Consider the following 16085-nt stretch of genomic DNA (forward strand, 5'->3'; position numbering starts at 1 on the left):
ACTGTCGTCTAGATGGCTCCGAGTGACCTCCAGAAGCGCTTGGCCCGGTGCCTGGTAGAGCCCGGGTTCTCAGTCTGTAGTAGTCTCCGTCAACCCGACGTTCGAACGAGACTAGATCTACCTGATCCTAGTGATCTTATCTTCAGGTTCTCCACGTGCAGACCTAGGCTGACTCTGTGCAAGGAGAATCCCATCAGTGGATCCCTGATCCACAACGTTTGAATACTCGTAAACCAGAACACCCATGCCAGCTTCATATCTATCCTCGAAAGCCCGCTTCTCGCAGCTCCCGGCTTGTGAACTCTACCTCTTAGCTTGATTGCTACCGCTAGCCACCATTTTCCCCGTGTTAGAAGAACGCAATGAAAAGGCTGTCTGATCAATCGCATCGTACACAACCAAGATGCCTTTTCACCATGGCTAATACCCCAACCTCCGCCACCGCTAGCACCCAACCTCAGGGTGAGATGAAGTTTGTCAGTGGCTTCGCAACCGGCAGCCGAACAGTGAAGCGCAGAGCATCTAAGGCATGCCATTGCTGTCGCTCTCGCAAGGTCCGATGTGACCTTACAGCGAGTGGCATTCCGTGTACCAACTGCAGGCTCGACCGGGTCGAGTGCATTGGTACCGAGACCAAGAGGCGACGCGGGTGCTTTAATGAAGACGAACTCTTGCAGCTTCCTTACAACTCGATTGAGGAAAAGCTGTCTCAATCCCTTACTCTTGATAACACTGATGGTCTTAACGAATCGCCTCCCACCACGGACCCGTTGGAAACAGCCAATAACGACATGCCCGGTTTGGGCGGTGGCCTCAATAACAATCAACTTCACATGCTCTGTAATGCTCTCCACACCACAGGCTCTGTCAAGAATGGTCAGATTAATAGTCCCTCGCAGATCAAACCCATGGTAATCGCCTGAGTTTTGCGACAAGCACTAATCCGCTGCCGTCTCCGGAAACTATTTCCCGCAGATTGCCATACTATCACCAACTCTCCGGTCATCTAAAAATTGTGCTTCCCAATTATATTCAACCAATAACTCAGCGAATCATGACCGAGGATCTAAAGTATCTTGAGAGCAAAGGGGCATTCATCATTCCCGACATAGGGCTCCGAAACGAGCTCCTGCGATGCTACGTCCAGTTTGTTCACCCGTTCCTACCCGTGCTCGATCTAGACGACTTTCTTTCAGCCATAGAGAAGAACGAGCCACGGGACGCCGTCAGCCTGTTATTATTCCAGGCAGCTATGTTCGCAAGTACCGCATTTGTCGATATGAGTTATCTTATAGCCCAAGGCTACACTACGAGGAAGGCGACCAGGAGGCTCTTCTTCGGAAGGGTAAAGCTCCTCTACGATTTCGACATCGAGGTCGATCGTATCCCGCTCATACAGAGTCTTCTTCTCATGACCTACTGGTGCGACGATCTTGACGAATATAAGGATATAGGTCACTGGCTAGGTATTGCCGTTTCTCTTGCCCAAAGTATAGGTTTGAACCGCGACACCTCTAAAGAAAACTCTATGAGCCAGAAGCAGAAATGCTTATGGAAGCGTATTTGGTGGTCCTGCTTCATGAGAGACCGTCTTATTGCCGTTGGAACGCGTCGGCCTACACGCATCAATGAGGCCGACTTCGACGTGCTTCCACTTGAGCTCGCCGATTTTGAGACTCGTGCGCTCTCATCAAACTTGATCAAAATGCTAGGCAGCTGTCCTGCCGTCGAAGATAGCTCAAAGCGTGTCGCCCTTGCCAAGATGTGCATTAGGCTCTCTAATCTTTGCAGCTACATCACCTCAATACTCGCGGTACAATATTCGACTCTAGGTCGCAAGATCGGAGTCACTACTGAGACCACCATGAGACTGATACCCAAGGAATCAGCAACCGATCCCTACGCTATCACCCGCTGCGATCGAGAGCTAGAACAGTGGCGAAAAGCACTACCTCGCTATATATACTACTCTACCTCGAGGCCACATGAGAGGTCCACTACCAACAGAGACAAAGTAATCAACCTGCATCGAGCTTTATTAACAGGTATCTATCTCACAACTCTTTGCGCATTGCACTGGCCGCAGATTCAAACAGCATCACCCAGCATCGTCATCGCATCTAATCTTCGCAATTTGTCCAAGCACCGAGTTTGGGAGGCCGCCCATGACTTCACTAAAATATACAAGGATCTGTACGCCCATGACTTGATCAAATACCTACCCACCACGGGTGTGACCTGCCTGCTAACGGCCTCTTCGATTTATCTTCTGGATATCAAGTCCGCTGACGCCAATAACCATCAGACCAGCATCGACGAGCTCCAGTTCTGCCTTCAGGCTCTCCAGCGTCTTCGAGAGATTTACGCGTCAGCCGACTATGTCTTCTCTGTCCTTGAGGCCGCGGCTCGCCAAACTAATGCCCAAGTGGTGGCAGCCTCTGCAATAAGCCCAGAGTTTCTGACTGTGCCGCAACCTGCGCAGCAGTCTAAGCAACAGCACAGGCCTCTGCTCACTCCTTCTCCCGAGGCGATGCAAACCGCCAGCCTCTTAACCTTCACATGCACGATGACTCAGGACGAGAGACAGTTCGTCGGAGAGTACACGGCCAACGGGTTTAATGTCGGTAGGAACTCCTACCACTCCACCGGCGGACCGTTGGTTCCTTTTAAGGATCTCGGCGGCCCAGAGTCCCAGAAGGCGATAGAGAAACAGGAAAAAGAGCAGACTCATCAGGACCCGGATACCTTGAGCAATTTGGAGGGTACCAACGATCTATTTACGAGCGACCACGAAGATGACGGATTTTACATGAACATGCAATGGCTCGAAGGGTATGATGTTGACGCGACCACTAGAGGATTCTCGGACTCCTAGCAGAGATGCCTGAACTGAAAAAGAATGTTGGGCAGTTCTACACCACGCAATCGCGAGAATCCGAATCTAGGCGACTGCTTTGACTATCCATACCGTGGGGGATATCAAAGAAGGCGAAGAGCTCGCATATTCGTGTGTGCCAGACTTCAATAGGCCTAAAGATCAACACCAGGGGACACTCTATTGGCAAGGCGGCTTTCTACGTCTTTGTGAGGCATGTCCAGATTCGCAATACGTCAGGTCCATGGATGACAAAAGACAGGAGCTCTCCAGACTGGACCAACGAGTATCCGACCAGGAGCAGTATCCTTGGACAAAGGTGGTGGATGGGTCCAGAGCCTTGAAGGATTTTCAGCAAATGGAAGCCTTGCAAAAGGATCTTGGTCTGCACGAAGCTCTCGGTCTCACATAAGTGCGAATCACACTTCTATCCATATTTAAGGAGACTAATTCCTTAAAGCTATAAGCGCGGTGCTCACTACTGCTGTTCTCGCTTGCAGGGCTGTCAGTCAACGCCTGAGTGGACTTCGAAGACGTTGGCAAACGATAAAGTGTGCCTTGGAGATGATCGTCCGCTTTGCGAGGATTTGGTCGAGATGGTGGGCTTGTTGGAATCAGAAGTCAGAGCATCGCGCACGTTTCCAAGTGCTGTGGCTGAATTTTATTCTCTTCCACTTTGGGACCCGTAGCATACACGTGCAAAGTGGGTTGAAGGAGGCTGAAAGGAAAGTACCTCCTTTTTGACCTTGCAACACGTAGTAACTGTTCGGGAATTATATAGAGAGGTCACAGCCTACGCAAGTGAATAGTTAGACGGAATCCTTGATTTCAAGAATATATGCGCATATTCGACGTTGATCTTCATATCCTCTAAGGTGAGTTCAGAGGGCTCAATATGCGAAAATTGTTAGAGAGAGGGTGGCACAGCTTTCAGAACCTGGCCATCAAGCAGACATATTTATCCAATCAATCCGAGCTTCCTGCAGGCGCTCCACATAATAGATACTATTGCACCTCGATTGACGGTGTAGCGCGATCAGGGAGAGTCACAGCATCGCGCAATTCAGCACGCCATTCATCACCAATGCGCAATTTTCTCTCTGAAACTGGTTCCTGCAATGTCGGACAAAGAACTCAAAGTATAATTAAGGGATAACCAAGGCGACCCCAGAGGGCGCGCGCAATACAGGACGGGACCACGGCACGCCACTCCCTCGGCAAAGGGATCAAGCAATAACACCACTGAAGGTCTCGATCCCTCAACCCCGCATTTCCGAGGCAGTAGGCCTGGTAGGCCTGGTAGGCCTGGTAAGCCTGGGGAATACTGAGGACTACGGACTTTCCAGGGTCCCCTGAAGGCACCTCGTCCCACATGAACCAAAAGGACAGTGTGTCGTGTAAAGGTTCTTTCTTTTCTTCTTTCAGAGGCTCTGGCCTACGGACTACCCGAATTCTTCGCAAATTCTTCCCAGTGCTGAGGAACAAATAACGACCAATACCATGATAACGACACCCAAGTCCAGACGCCGGGACAACAACAAGCCCCTGGAGGAGGTGAAGGAGCGTCGGTATGACTTGGCCGTTCCTGACCTTGACCGATATCTGACTGACCTCGAATTAAGGCGCATCAGAAACCGCATAGCCCAAAGAACAACCAGGGAGCGACGGGTGGCACATATTCGAGATCTAGAGGAGCGGCTCGCATCATATGAGAACGACAAAGACAACTCGAAGCTTCCGGAGCTCCTCGAGGAAAATGCAAAGCTCCGGAAGGGACTCCATGCCGCGCGAACGAAGTTATTGAGTCTCGCAACATCAGCAAGCTATGCTGCTGGATCAATTAAGCCGCTCCTCCATCTAGAAGGTTGGTTGCTGCCATTTGAATACGGCATTACGGAGGTGCGGGTATTGGTTATATGCTTACGGTCACAGAGTCGCCGCCAGAGGGCGCTTCACCAACACCACCACCGCCGTCGCCATCGCCAGCGCTTGAGCTCGAGCTGGATTCTCAGGCCCACAGCAAGGTCAGGCCTGAGGAAAATGCTGCCGAAGATCAAGCTTCCACCTCTGCCGTTGCTGGGACCGTAGGCACCTCAAAGCTTTCGGATAGCCCGCACACTTGCTCAATCCTGCAAGAGAATGATGCAGCATGTCCCATGATATCTAATACCTACCACTGCGGCGGACTAGATCTTGCCCAGTCCAGCTGGTCGGCCCCAAGGCCTTACAACGAGGAAGGGTCTTTGGAAGAGTTTGCTTCTCAATATTTCACCACCTTTTCCGATACCGATATTCTTCACGCCTCTTTCCAACAAGCATCGGACACCATGAAGATCCCCGATATGGAGATGGTAGTATCCCAGCCCAACGATGGTTGCACGAGCGATAGTTATAGCGACCTCACCTATCTCGATAACGGGCTATTAACTCATGGTAGACTGTTGATGACACCACAGTCTCGAAGCGAGGGAAATCACCAATCAGTCTTCTCTGCGCATGTGGACTGTATCATCAATATTCTCAGACGAGGTGGTGTTGCGGATCTATACACACGGTAAATCTTATCCCTCCCTATTATGCTTGCCAGCCAGCCTTTCTTTTTTCTCCCTGACGATCGAGATTATTGATTTTCGCGAGCAGGGCTCCACGACTGATTGACACCATGTTGGAAGGCTTCGTCGAGGAATGCTGGCCCTGTATGAAGAAGTGGTTTTGCTTGACCGACTCCTACACCACGTTACGATGGGTGCTCTGGTGGCAAATAGTCCGGACATCTGAAGCCCTAAACGACATTCCCGAAACCCATACTCCAACGGCCGTCCAGACTGCTCTACGGCATCCCAGCATTATCGATTGGGTCCCTTTTCCGAGCATTCGAAATGCTCTCATTCTTTCCGATGGATATGACGTCGACCAGGTCTATTGCGACACGGTCGAAAATTGTGTGCTCCAGAAAGAGGAACCTGAGATTGCCAGAAATGATTATGCCCACGTCAAATACAAAAGTGTCATCAGTTTGCTCCAAACGGCGCTCCAATCCGCGACGGATGCGTCCAACCCTAGTTCTAACACACAAGGCGCTGGCACAGCGGAGGACGACAACATTTTCTCCGAGAGACCTCTCAAAAGGACCAAGGCCGCGTCTAGCGCCTACTGCCAGCTTCTGATTGATTTTGGTCGATGGGTTGTGAAACTCGACCCTGCCTTCTTCATCAAATATCCCGATTTGTATGACGCTTCCATCGTCGCCAAAGGACCTAGCATGGACCCTCGGGGCCCGAAGATTCAAAAGCCGGCCCCTCTGACTTTTACCGCAACAAACACATATGCCAGTTTGCTTTTCAGAGACAAGAACTACCGTACATATGGGATGGACTCGAGAATTCGACACAGGCAACGGGAAACCAGGTTTACCTGAAATTTTTGTCGTTTTGTTGCACATGCCTCTTTTTGGTGCCTCGGGACGAACCGTCCTCAACGGGAACATGGTTTTTGTTGTCTACAGGAATGCAAAAGGCCCGCAGGTTCCATGCTTCAAAGGAACAGGGTCTACAATTCTCTCTGAAAGGAGTCCAAGAAATACATCAATTCTTGCGACCAGCCTTCAATGCCTACAAAATCAGCGTAGGAGACTTGGCAGCATATGATAGAACTCCTCAGCCAGAGCTATTAGATGCTACACAAATGGGGGACTGGTGATGTATGCGGTTGCTGCTTGAACTGTTTCAGGATCAAATGTGGGCTTACATTGATTCATTGCCCCCGGGGCCGGATATGCAAAGTAAGCTAGCTCAATCCCCATCACGGATGATTCAGACCACCTGATGATGGTACTCGTTGGCGATGGACCTCTGTATTTCTTCACTTCCAAGTCACAAAGCTGGTATGGACTTTATGTTGAGATCATCCCAAAAATTGGATGCTCTCCAGCTCTCAAGTTCTCGGGCGAAGTCGGCGAATCCTCTCCCCCACGAACCGCCTCTGGCAAGTTTCTCGCGAGCTTCGGGACCCATGTCAGCAATGCGGTAAACGTCTCCTTCACCATTAAAATAGCTTGGTGGGCAATTGGCCATGGCGGCAAAGGCACCGGCGCTCGCAATAATCTTTTTCGTCCACGTCTCCTCTGCAGCGATGGTGGGTTCAATGGTGAAGGCATATCTGTCCTTCGATTTTAAAAGGCTGTTGTTGTGGTCCTCTCTTCTGCCGCCGAACTTTTGCACAGTTGCCTTGAAAACAAAGGCCATGTGCTGTGCCAGTTCGTCCACCATCTGGCATTGATTGGGAGACAGTCCCGTCTGCCACAGACCCAGCCAGAATAAGTTGGGAAAGCCATTGCTCTGAATGCCATGCAGAGTTGCAATGCCTTGTTCCCATTTGTCGTCGAGCGAAAATCCCTCATGGTTGACCACGTCCATGTGTAAACGGCCCGCTGGACTGCTACCCAACCGAGCCTCGTACCCTGTACTGAAGATGAGGACGTCCACGGGATACTCTTGTCCATCAAAGAGGACGCCATGTTCACTTAGACCGTCGACTCCACGACCGTCAGTGTCGACAAGAGTGACATTCGATGAATTGAAGCTTTCGAGGTAGTCATCGTGAAAACACGGACGTTTGCACCAACCGGGGTACCAGGCTTTGAGCTTGTCTGCAGTGACCTTGTCCTTGACGACTTCGTCCACCCTGGCCCGAACCCTTTCCTGTCGAGCAAGGTCCATCGTACTGAGCAGGGTCACATAGGTGGAGACGTCGTCGTTGGACAGAGGCGCCCCGGGGCTACCTATGAGTCCAGCGTACGATGGGAACTTGGTCCAGCCATCGTCGACCAAGTTGACCTTGGGTCGAGGTATAGTGTTGGAGGCGAACGCGGCGAAATTCAACCTTCTTTCGGTTTGCCAACCTTTTCTTCCGCCTATCTCATGCGCCCACCATTTCTCATCCGTCACCTGTTGACCTCTTACATCCACCGCCGAGGGAGTCCTTTGGAAGACGTAGAGTTTCTTTGCCCACTTGGCCAGTTCCGGCACTGCTTGGATCGCCGTAGCACCCGTCCCGATAATTCCAACTCGCTTGTCGGTCAGATTCACAAGTGCTGGATTGGTCTCAGAATCTGAACCGCCCGTGTACGCCCAATCCCAGCGAGCGGTATGGAAAGTGTGACCCTTAAATTCATCCATACCGGGAAGATTCAGAATTTTCGGCCAGTTCAAGGTCCCACCCGCGAGAATGGCAAACCGAGACGAAACCGTGATCTCTTGCCCGACTTGACCTTTCCGCATCGAACGGAGTTTGGTGGTCCATTCACCCTTGGAGTCGTTATAATTCATACTGACCGCTCGGGCTTGGAACAAAGTCTTGTCCTGAAGATCAAAGTGTCTCGCAATGTTCTCGGCGTGCTGTCTCAATTCGGGCCCGTATGAGTATTTATGCTTGGGCATGTATCCCAATTCCTCGAGGAGGGGCATGTAGCAGTAACTTTCTACATCGCACATGAGGCCGGGATATCGGTTGAACCACCATGTGCCGCCGTAGCCACCGGCGGCGTCTATCAGACGGATATCGTTCTTGTCGATACCGGCTTGAATCAATCGAGCGGCAGCGAGGAGACCACCGTACCCGGCTCCGAGGATCAGTACCTCGTGCCGGGAGCCATCTGTAATCGAATTTGCTCCGGGGTCAATGGCGTTGTCATCGACCCAGATGTCCTGGATGTAATTTTGGTACTTTTCCGATGTCGCGAGATTGGTAAATTGTTTCATGCCATCGGCTCGGAATCGTTTGGCACTTTCTTCCTTGTATTTTTCGAGCATAGCACTGGCATCGATTTCGGGGCTGCTTATGCTCGCCACTCTCACTTCCACTTCCTTATAGGGTGGCTTTCGTGCTCCAACACCATTTGAGGCGAGCACGCCCGCCGGCGACAACATATTGGCCATTGTAGGATGAAAGACTGTTAACCTCGTATTATTCTCGTTGTATCTTCTTTCTGATTTTCTCGACACTCACGCGCTCTCTATGTAGATGCGGTTCTAAGGGGGTCAAGTAGAGATACAATAGTTACACGGCGCATATGAAGAAAGGGGGGTGTGGTATTATAGGGCGTTATGCTCTCCAATTCCTGAGGACAAAACAACAAGGTACCTATACTAACCGATAGTACTGGTAGGACGGCAGCAGATAGACAGGCCACACGATGCCATGCAATTGCCATCGTGTCATAGATTGTTGACAGGACTCTAAAGCAACTCGGGTGATACCATAGGTCATACCATAGGATAGCTGCAACAACCCAGGGCCACGGCGGGGGAGAGACCAATGTACACTTCATAGAGGTCGGGCACAGCGAATGAAGTCATATTTACTTGCCGCAAATGCCGATCGTGAAACTTCGAGCCAACTGTCAGCAGACAATCCTCTCGGCTCCGTATCCGTTCAAGCTCGGGGACTGCACTCGGTGTCGATGAACCGCTGGCCACGAAACGGAAGTGAAAAGCGATGACACAGTACCGTGTGACTGTTCATTATCGTGGTCAGGATAAGGCGGCACCCATCTCCAAGTGGATTCACCTTTTTTGCTAGTTGCATTACATGAGAAAGTCAATCGTCTTCGGGCTTTGATTTATCATATCGGGCAATTCCTGTTACTTTGGGAAGCCCATGCCATTTCTGGCCTTTTGGTTGCCCAACATGAAAGCCGCTCGCTACCACGGGCAGCGTGATCTTCGCCTTGAAAATGATGTCCCGGTGCCAGAGATTGAGAAGGGACAGGTCCTGGTGGAGATTGAGTGGTGTGGTATATGTGGCTCAGATCTCCATGAATACCTCGTTGGTAGGTAAATAGGTATCTTCCCACCAGCCACTCAGGACCCCTTTTCGCTCATTATCGCCATGTGTGGAAAATTATAGGTCCACGTACCATTCCCGTCACGCAGAAGCCGCATCCCCTGACGGCAGCGAGCTTGCCCGTCACCATGGGCCACGAATTCTGTGGTCGAGTCAGTCAAATTGGGGCCGGTGCCGCGAGTCGACTCAAGGTCGGCCAACCTGTCATGGTTGATCCTCGTCTATACTGCGGGTCGTGCGACTGCTGCAAATCATCTCGGACAAACGTGTGCTCCCGTTGGGGTTTCCTGGGGCTTCACGGTGGAGGAGGTGGTGGCTTTTCTGAATTCGTCGCGGTCAATGAAGACATGTGCTATGTCTTGCCTGATTCGGTGGCACTGTCTCAAGCGGCACTGATCGAGCCGTTGACCGTGGCTCGACACGCAATGAAGTCGTCGGGATTCAAGGCTTTTGAGAACCTGAACGTCCTTGTACTCGGTGGTGGACCCATCGGTTTAGCGGTCATCTTGAACCTGAGAGCATGTAACACTGCTCAAATTTTTGTTTCGGAGCCCACGGAGAAAAGGGCAAACCAGACCAGAGAATTTGCGGACAAAGTGTTCAATCCGAGGCTGGTAGATGTGGCAGAAGAGTGTCTCGCTTCGACAGCCGGGAAGGGGGTCGATCTGGTTGTCGACTGCGCCGGCCTCATGCCTGCTTTGAAAGATGGCATGAAGGCACTGACCCGTGGGGGGACGTATTTGAATGTGGCGGGCTGGGAAACCGATGTAAGTGGGCGCAGGGAGCCATCCCATTGCTCGTCTTGCGCCGTTGGCCGAAATCTAACGATCCATTTTCTGCAGTTGATCATGCCGTTGGGGGATTTCGCCCTCAAAGAATGCGTCTTTCGCACATCCATGTCATACACGGACGAAGACTTTCGTGAGACCGTGGACGCGTTCGTTTCCGGTAAGAAGTAGCCCGGGTTTCAATCGCGAGCTACGCTCCAGGACCAAGCTCACGGAAGATCAGGGAAGTACCAGGGATTTGAAAAACTGATCTCCGGCCGCATTCTTTTGGACGACCTGGTAACAAAGGGATTTGAGGAGTTGATCAGGCATAAAGACGACCATGTCAAGATCTTGGTGACTCCCAAGCACGAATTACTGAAGGACGCATGACGGGAAAACCTGCTAAGGTGACGCCGGTGTGATTGACTTGGTATCGCCGAACGTCGTGCAATATATGCATTAGATTGCACCCGTCAGATCTCTTTAGCCTTGAGGATACCAAAAGTCGGCCGCAAAGGCTTCTGCTGTCATGAATCGGTCGTCCCATCTGGCGAGGCCATTGACATAAATGTCGAGTAAAGAATTCGTACTTACCAAATAGAGTCGGCAGACCGGGGAAAAATTCGTACGCCATTGACGAACTGTTCATGCATTTCAGGTGAACTTCCCTGAATGTCATTGTAGATTATTGACCAGTAAGCCTCGCCACCTCGTATTGTCAGATCCTCTCAGGCCCAGAGAAGTGAAGCAATTAGCCCAGTGATACATTACTCACTTCCAAAGCAGATTCAACTCCTTTGGCGGCTGCCAGAATCAGAAACCGTGTTCACTATCGATCAGGCGGGGTTGTCGCATGCTCTGTTTATCACTGATCATTGACAAGCACAGCAGTTTCGGTTAATCGTCTCCTACTGCCTGATTTGTCTCGCGTATTGGGTTACCTCGAGTTCAATGCCAATGGTGTTGTCACCCATCTGCTTAACATGACCTTTCGTAAGGTATTGTACTTGTCCATCGTTCATCCAGTCCTCATGCTAAACAATTCGGCACAGTAGAAAGGACATTGACGTGACAAGCCACGAAGAGGACAGGCGGAGACAACATCAGAGCTAGAGAGAAGCTGTCACTCCTGCTGAAGTAGTGGCTGGTCCCGGTGTCTTGCCCTCTATGGAAGAGACGTGGGTTAGAGACGCAGCAACGAGCTCTCCGGGCATTAATCGCCTGTCATTTGGAATGCCAGATTGATGGTCCACTTGTTTGTCTCGTGTGTGTTTGACTACCGACGGAGTGGGGAGAAGGTATTGAGTTCTTAGTAGTGGGGCGGCCCGGATATGCACCATCACTGTCATCAGGGATTTCGCATGTCACACGCATCGGAAAGTGTCATTCATGACTGACTGCGCGACCTTACTAACACAACGCTTCACAAGCGTTACTGTCACCTCTTCGACTCCGAGGTCGTGTCCCCTGAATTGTTGCTACTTGTTGCGGTAATCGGAGGCTTTGTACCATCCAGGTCGCAAGAGGGCGGGCATTCTTGTCTTAAAGTTGTATATCTGTCATTCCTCTTTGCCTCCTTCAACGTTGCGGCCCTTATAGCGAAGCGGTCATCCCTCTCAATTCTCCAAGTTCAGTCTATACATAATCAGACTCAATTTTATAAGGATCCCTAGATGTCTCACTTCAGAAATGCGCCAGCCGCGCCAGGGGTTGCGTTCATAACGGGAGGAGCACGTGGAATAGGAAATGCCATCGCCGTCTCATTCGCCAAAGAAGGTGCCCAAGCGGTCGTCATTGTCGATATCCAGGACGAGGCTACGACTCGGGAGGGCAAGGAGGCCGTTGAGAAGTATGGTGCTCGTGTAAGCCGCGATCTTCATACTATGTGTAGAATCCAAGCCACGTTTAACCATTACCTGTCATATGTATAGGTTCTAACTATCCATGCCGACGTGACCAAAGAAGACCAGGTAGAAAAAGCCGTCGAGACTGCGGTCAAGGAATTTGGTCGCATAGACTATGCGGCGTTAGTAATCTGTACGCCCAGGCGCACTGAATAGCTAAACTGACGATCACAATAGAAATTTCGCTGGTATTGTCGGGCCTCTCACTCTAGCCTGGGACACCCCATTGGAGGAATGGAGAAAACCTGTTGAAGTCAACCAAGTCGGCACCTGGCTGTGCATGAAACATGAATTGCGCCAGATGATTAAGCAGGATTCGGTTGAAGTGTATGTTTCTTATTTCCGCCTCTGTTCTCAGTTTAACTGTATTGATCTTCTGGTGATGAGGATGGACAGAGAGGAAGGTCGCGCTCCACAAAGAGGCTCTATCGTTAACTGTGCCTCCGTCGCCTCGATCCTCGGCGGTGAACTATCGGGCGCATATGCGGCTTCCAAGCACGCGGTAATGGGCATCACCAAATCGGTGCGTATTTCCTGCTTTCTTCTCCCTCTTTTTCCCCGGAAACTGGATTGGTTTCGGCTAAGAAGGGACAATATAACTAGGCTGCAATCGAAGCACGTCGGCACAACATCCGCGTCAACGCCGTCAGCCCGGGCTTCTTACGCACGAGGCTGACTAGGAGCGATTCCAGATTGCCAGACGCGACGTGGGACGCTTATGAAGCCCGTCAAGGCCGAGAAGCCAGCGTCAATGAGATCGGCGACGTGGTCGCCTTGTTGAGCACGCCTCGGATGAGTCTGGTTAACGGGCATAATTTGGTTGTCGATGGGTAAGTCCCGTTTCTGCCTCTATTGTGAGTATTTATTCTTATGATTGGCAGCGGCTATACCATCAGTTAGAGGTAAGATAGATGCTCCCGAGGGGTTTTGGGAGAGACGCATCCGGACCAACGACTCTCAAAGTTGTTCAGCCAGTGCTAGAACCGTCTGATTGTCTATTCGCTCTCTGAGGGCTTCGACATCGTCAAAGTAGGAGGTGGGAAGCCTAGTAATCCTAGCTTTAACTTCTACTATATCCGAAGTCGCTGTCGTCGTCGTACTAATTCTGCGTGACCTTTACATGAGTGAGATGGAATCGACAGACTCGACGGGTATGAGGTACTCATGGAGGCTCTGTACGCATCCTCGCCTAATAATGCACATGGGGCAACCGGGGAGACTGGAGTCAACCCCCTGAACGATCAAGGATTCCAGGTGAAAGGGGGCCAGCAGGGAGATGGAGCGTACTACTACCGAGTACAGAGTGCCTTGTACCGAGTATTGAGTGAGTTATTGTTGCTCCGAGTACCTCGTCCTCGGTATATCTTTAAGTGCGCACAGGGAGTGCACAAAGCAGCCGTTGAACCTGCCGTTTTCAGCGAAGCCGCTTCGGGCAAAACCATAGCGTGCATTGCCAACATTCTGTGCCCGGCGCCCAGAGCCACTGACATCTTACTCATACCATTATTATCCAACCTCGCGATCGTCGAGGGTTCCTCTCGTTTTATGAAGCGAATATCAGCATTGTCACTCGCTCTAGAGTGACAGATTCATTCTTGGTTCCTTTTGGATCTCATTCAGGCTATGTCCTCACTCTCCCTCCCCTACCAACCTCGTCCTTCGCTTTAGACTCCCCCTTGTGACAACGCCATACTCCTCGCAGCGCCCACGCGGCTTAACTTCATTATCGTCGGACTCATCATTACCACCTTCATCCTCTTCTATAGCTCCTTTCGCTCTCCTCGCCCCGAAGAGGAAGATGTCTTTGATATCGCAGATGCGGATGCAGCCGCCGTTCGCACCATGCTCGAGGCGTCCCTAGAGCAGCTCCCTGCCCGAGCCACCCATACCACTGAGGTCACCCACCAAGTCCAAGTAGATCATTTTGCCTCTCGAATACAGAACGAGACGCTAGGCTTTCAAGAGATATACATGATTTCATTACCCGGAAGGACGGATAAGCAAGATGCGTTTACAATGTAAGTAGCCTTCTCCGAGATCACTTATAAATAGGTAGACGAAGTGTACGGCTACGATATCCCTATAAAGGCGCTACCCTACGTATATTAGATGGATAAAGACACTCTTATTAAAGATTACTAAACCTCGAATAGACTATAGGCTAAGCTTCTAATGTCATCGGATGTTAGCGCGTATATATAAATGTTTTCCAGAAAATGGTATATAAAAAAGTCTCGTCGGCTTTAATTTTTAAAGACGACGCCGATTAGGATATCTCTCTAAAGTATTACGAGCTACTTTATACGTAAGGTATTAGCAGTAAACCTAAGTAGTTTACTTAGTAATATAGTAGTAGGACGAAGTAGTTAAGACGAAACTAAGAGTATAATGTATAGAACTATATATAAAGCGGATAACTAAGAGAAACTCGATTATTTATAAACGAAGTTAACTACGAAGGAAAGCTATAGAAAGTACGATAACTATATAGTTAAGGAGATTCGTAGTAGCTCTCTATAGCTCTACTTAGCCTTAGGAGTATAATAGAGTAGGTTATATAATGCTATATGATCCCTCTTTCTGTCGTCACTCTCCTCCTTCGGTATACCTTCCTCCTTTATCTAAGATGGCCCTCCCTTTAGCCTGTTCGTAACAGGAGGGAGGGTCAAAGTACGACGAAACGCGAGAAAGGTGCGTTTAGACGGTTAGAAGACTAGATAGAAGAGTAATTTACACGAGAAGTAGAGAAAGAGTAGGGAAAACGTAAGGACTAAGAGAGGGAGAGGAAGAGAGTATAGTAAAAAGAAAAGGAGGAAGAGAAGTATTATCCTATAGAACTAGAGGGTTTAGTTAACTCCGTCTAGTAATGTATAGTAGTAGAGTATCCTCTTAGAGATCCTCTTAGGGATCTCACCTTTTATTAGGGCCGAAACGGGCCCTTATAGATATAATCGGGTAAAGTTACTACGAGGCTAGGATATACGCGACGTTAGCGCCTATAAGACTAGAGCCTAAACGGGCGCCTCACCGGTACGTAAGGGAGTACGGTAGGAGCGGGCTAGAGCCGTAAGGGAGTGGAAGGGAGTGGAAGGGGAGCGCGAAAGAGAGGAAGGGAGTAGAAGAGAGTAGACGAGGGAGCGAATAGACTAAATAGTCGTTAGCGGGAGAGTAAAGCGGCGAGAGATGAGTCAGCCGAATGTGTGTAAAGGACTATTCGGGGATTATATAAGTCCCCGCATCGGGAGATGTAACAACCCTGAGTTGTAACACTTATCTAATACGGTGTTACAACGCAACAAGTCTCAATTGCTCAACTACCACTATCGTCTATCTGGAAAACGTGTGTAAACACCCCGATTGTGTCATTAGGGATGCCATTCCTGCTATTTGTAGATTACCTAGTCCTTCGCGTCGTTGTCGCCGTCGCTGCTAATGTTACTAATGCCTCTTTGGCACGATGAATGGTCTCGATGCTAGTAAAGGCCTCGTTAGCATTAATTGCCTTGCCTTTTTACCTCCTAGCCTTCGATCGAACTAGTTGAGCCTTAAGGCTAGCGATTTACCTATCCTTTTCGATCACAGACATACGTAGACGGTCGAGTTCTTGAGCGGTCTTTCCCAGGAAGTTGCGGAAGGGCCTCGAGAGCGATTCCTGTCGTGTTGCTCTATATATAGAATCGCTATAGTTTCGCC

The 16085-nt window shown here is 50.2% G+C and overlaps 5 protein-coding genes across 5 annotated transcripts; 4 read left to right on the forward strand and 1 right to left on the reverse strand.

The window, feature by feature from the left end:
- Window positions 1-416: 416 nt before the first annotated feature.
- Z517_03564 (uncharacterized protein) lies at window positions 417-2875 on the forward strand (the record flags this gene model as incomplete). Its single annotated transcript, XM_013432668.1, has 2 exons — window positions 417-876; window positions 900-2875. The coding sequence occupies 2 exons, from the start codon at window positions 417-419 to the stop codon at window positions 2873-2875; spliced, it is 2436 nt and encodes an 811-aa protein (XP_013288122.1).
- A 1500-nt stretch (window positions 2876-4375) lies between these two features.
- On the forward strand, window positions 4376-6293 carry Z517_03565 (uncharacterized protein; the record flags this gene model as incomplete). The annotated part of the gene is made up of 4 exons (XM_013432669.1): window positions 4376-4443; window positions 4498-4739; window positions 4808-5429; window positions 5516-6293. The coding sequence occupies 4 exons, from the start codon at window positions 4376-4378 to the stop codon at window positions 6291-6293; spliced, it is 1710 nt and encodes a 569-aa protein (XP_013288123.1).
- A 454-nt stretch (window positions 6294-6747) lies between these two features.
- Z517_03566 (uncharacterized protein) lies at window positions 6748-8811 on the reverse strand (the record flags this gene model as incomplete). The annotated part of the gene is made up of 1 exon (XM_013432670.1): window positions 6748-8811. One exon carries the CDS (start codon window positions 8809-8811, stop codon window positions 6748-6750), a length of 2064 nt encoding a protein of 687 aa, XP_013288124.1.
- Window positions 8812-9562: 751 nt separating this feature from the next.
- Z517_03567 (uncharacterized protein) lies at window positions 9563-10878 on the forward strand (the record flags this gene model as incomplete). Its single annotated transcript, XM_013432671.1, has 4 exons — window positions 9563-9704; window positions 9782-10485; window positions 10561-10666; window positions 10730-10878. 4 exons carry the CDS (start codon window positions 9563-9565, stop codon window positions 10876-10878), a joined length of 1101 nt encoding a protein of 366 aa, XP_013288125.1.
- Window positions 10879-12161: 1283 nt separating this feature from the next.
- On the forward strand, window positions 12162-13292 carry Z517_03568 (uncharacterized protein; the record flags this gene model as incomplete). Its single annotated transcript, XM_013432672.1, has 6 exons — window positions 12162-12350; window positions 12420-12514; window positions 12570-12719; window positions 12813-12915; window positions 12996-13222; window positions 13274-13292. 6 exons carry the CDS (start codon window positions 12162-12164, stop codon window positions 13290-13292), a joined length of 783 nt encoding a protein of 260 aa, XP_013288126.1.
- Between the last annotated feature and the right edge of the window lie 2793 nt (window positions 13293-16085).

The sequence above is a fragment of the Fonsecaea pedrosoi genome (assembly GCF_000835455.1).
Source record: "Fonsecaea pedrosoi CBS 271.37 unplaced genomic scaffold supercont1.2, whole genome shotgun sequence".
NCBI classification, from domain to species: domain Eukaryota; kingdom Fungi; phylum Ascomycota; class Eurotiomycetes; order Chaetothyriales; family Herpotrichiellaceae; genus Fonsecaea; species Fonsecaea pedrosoi.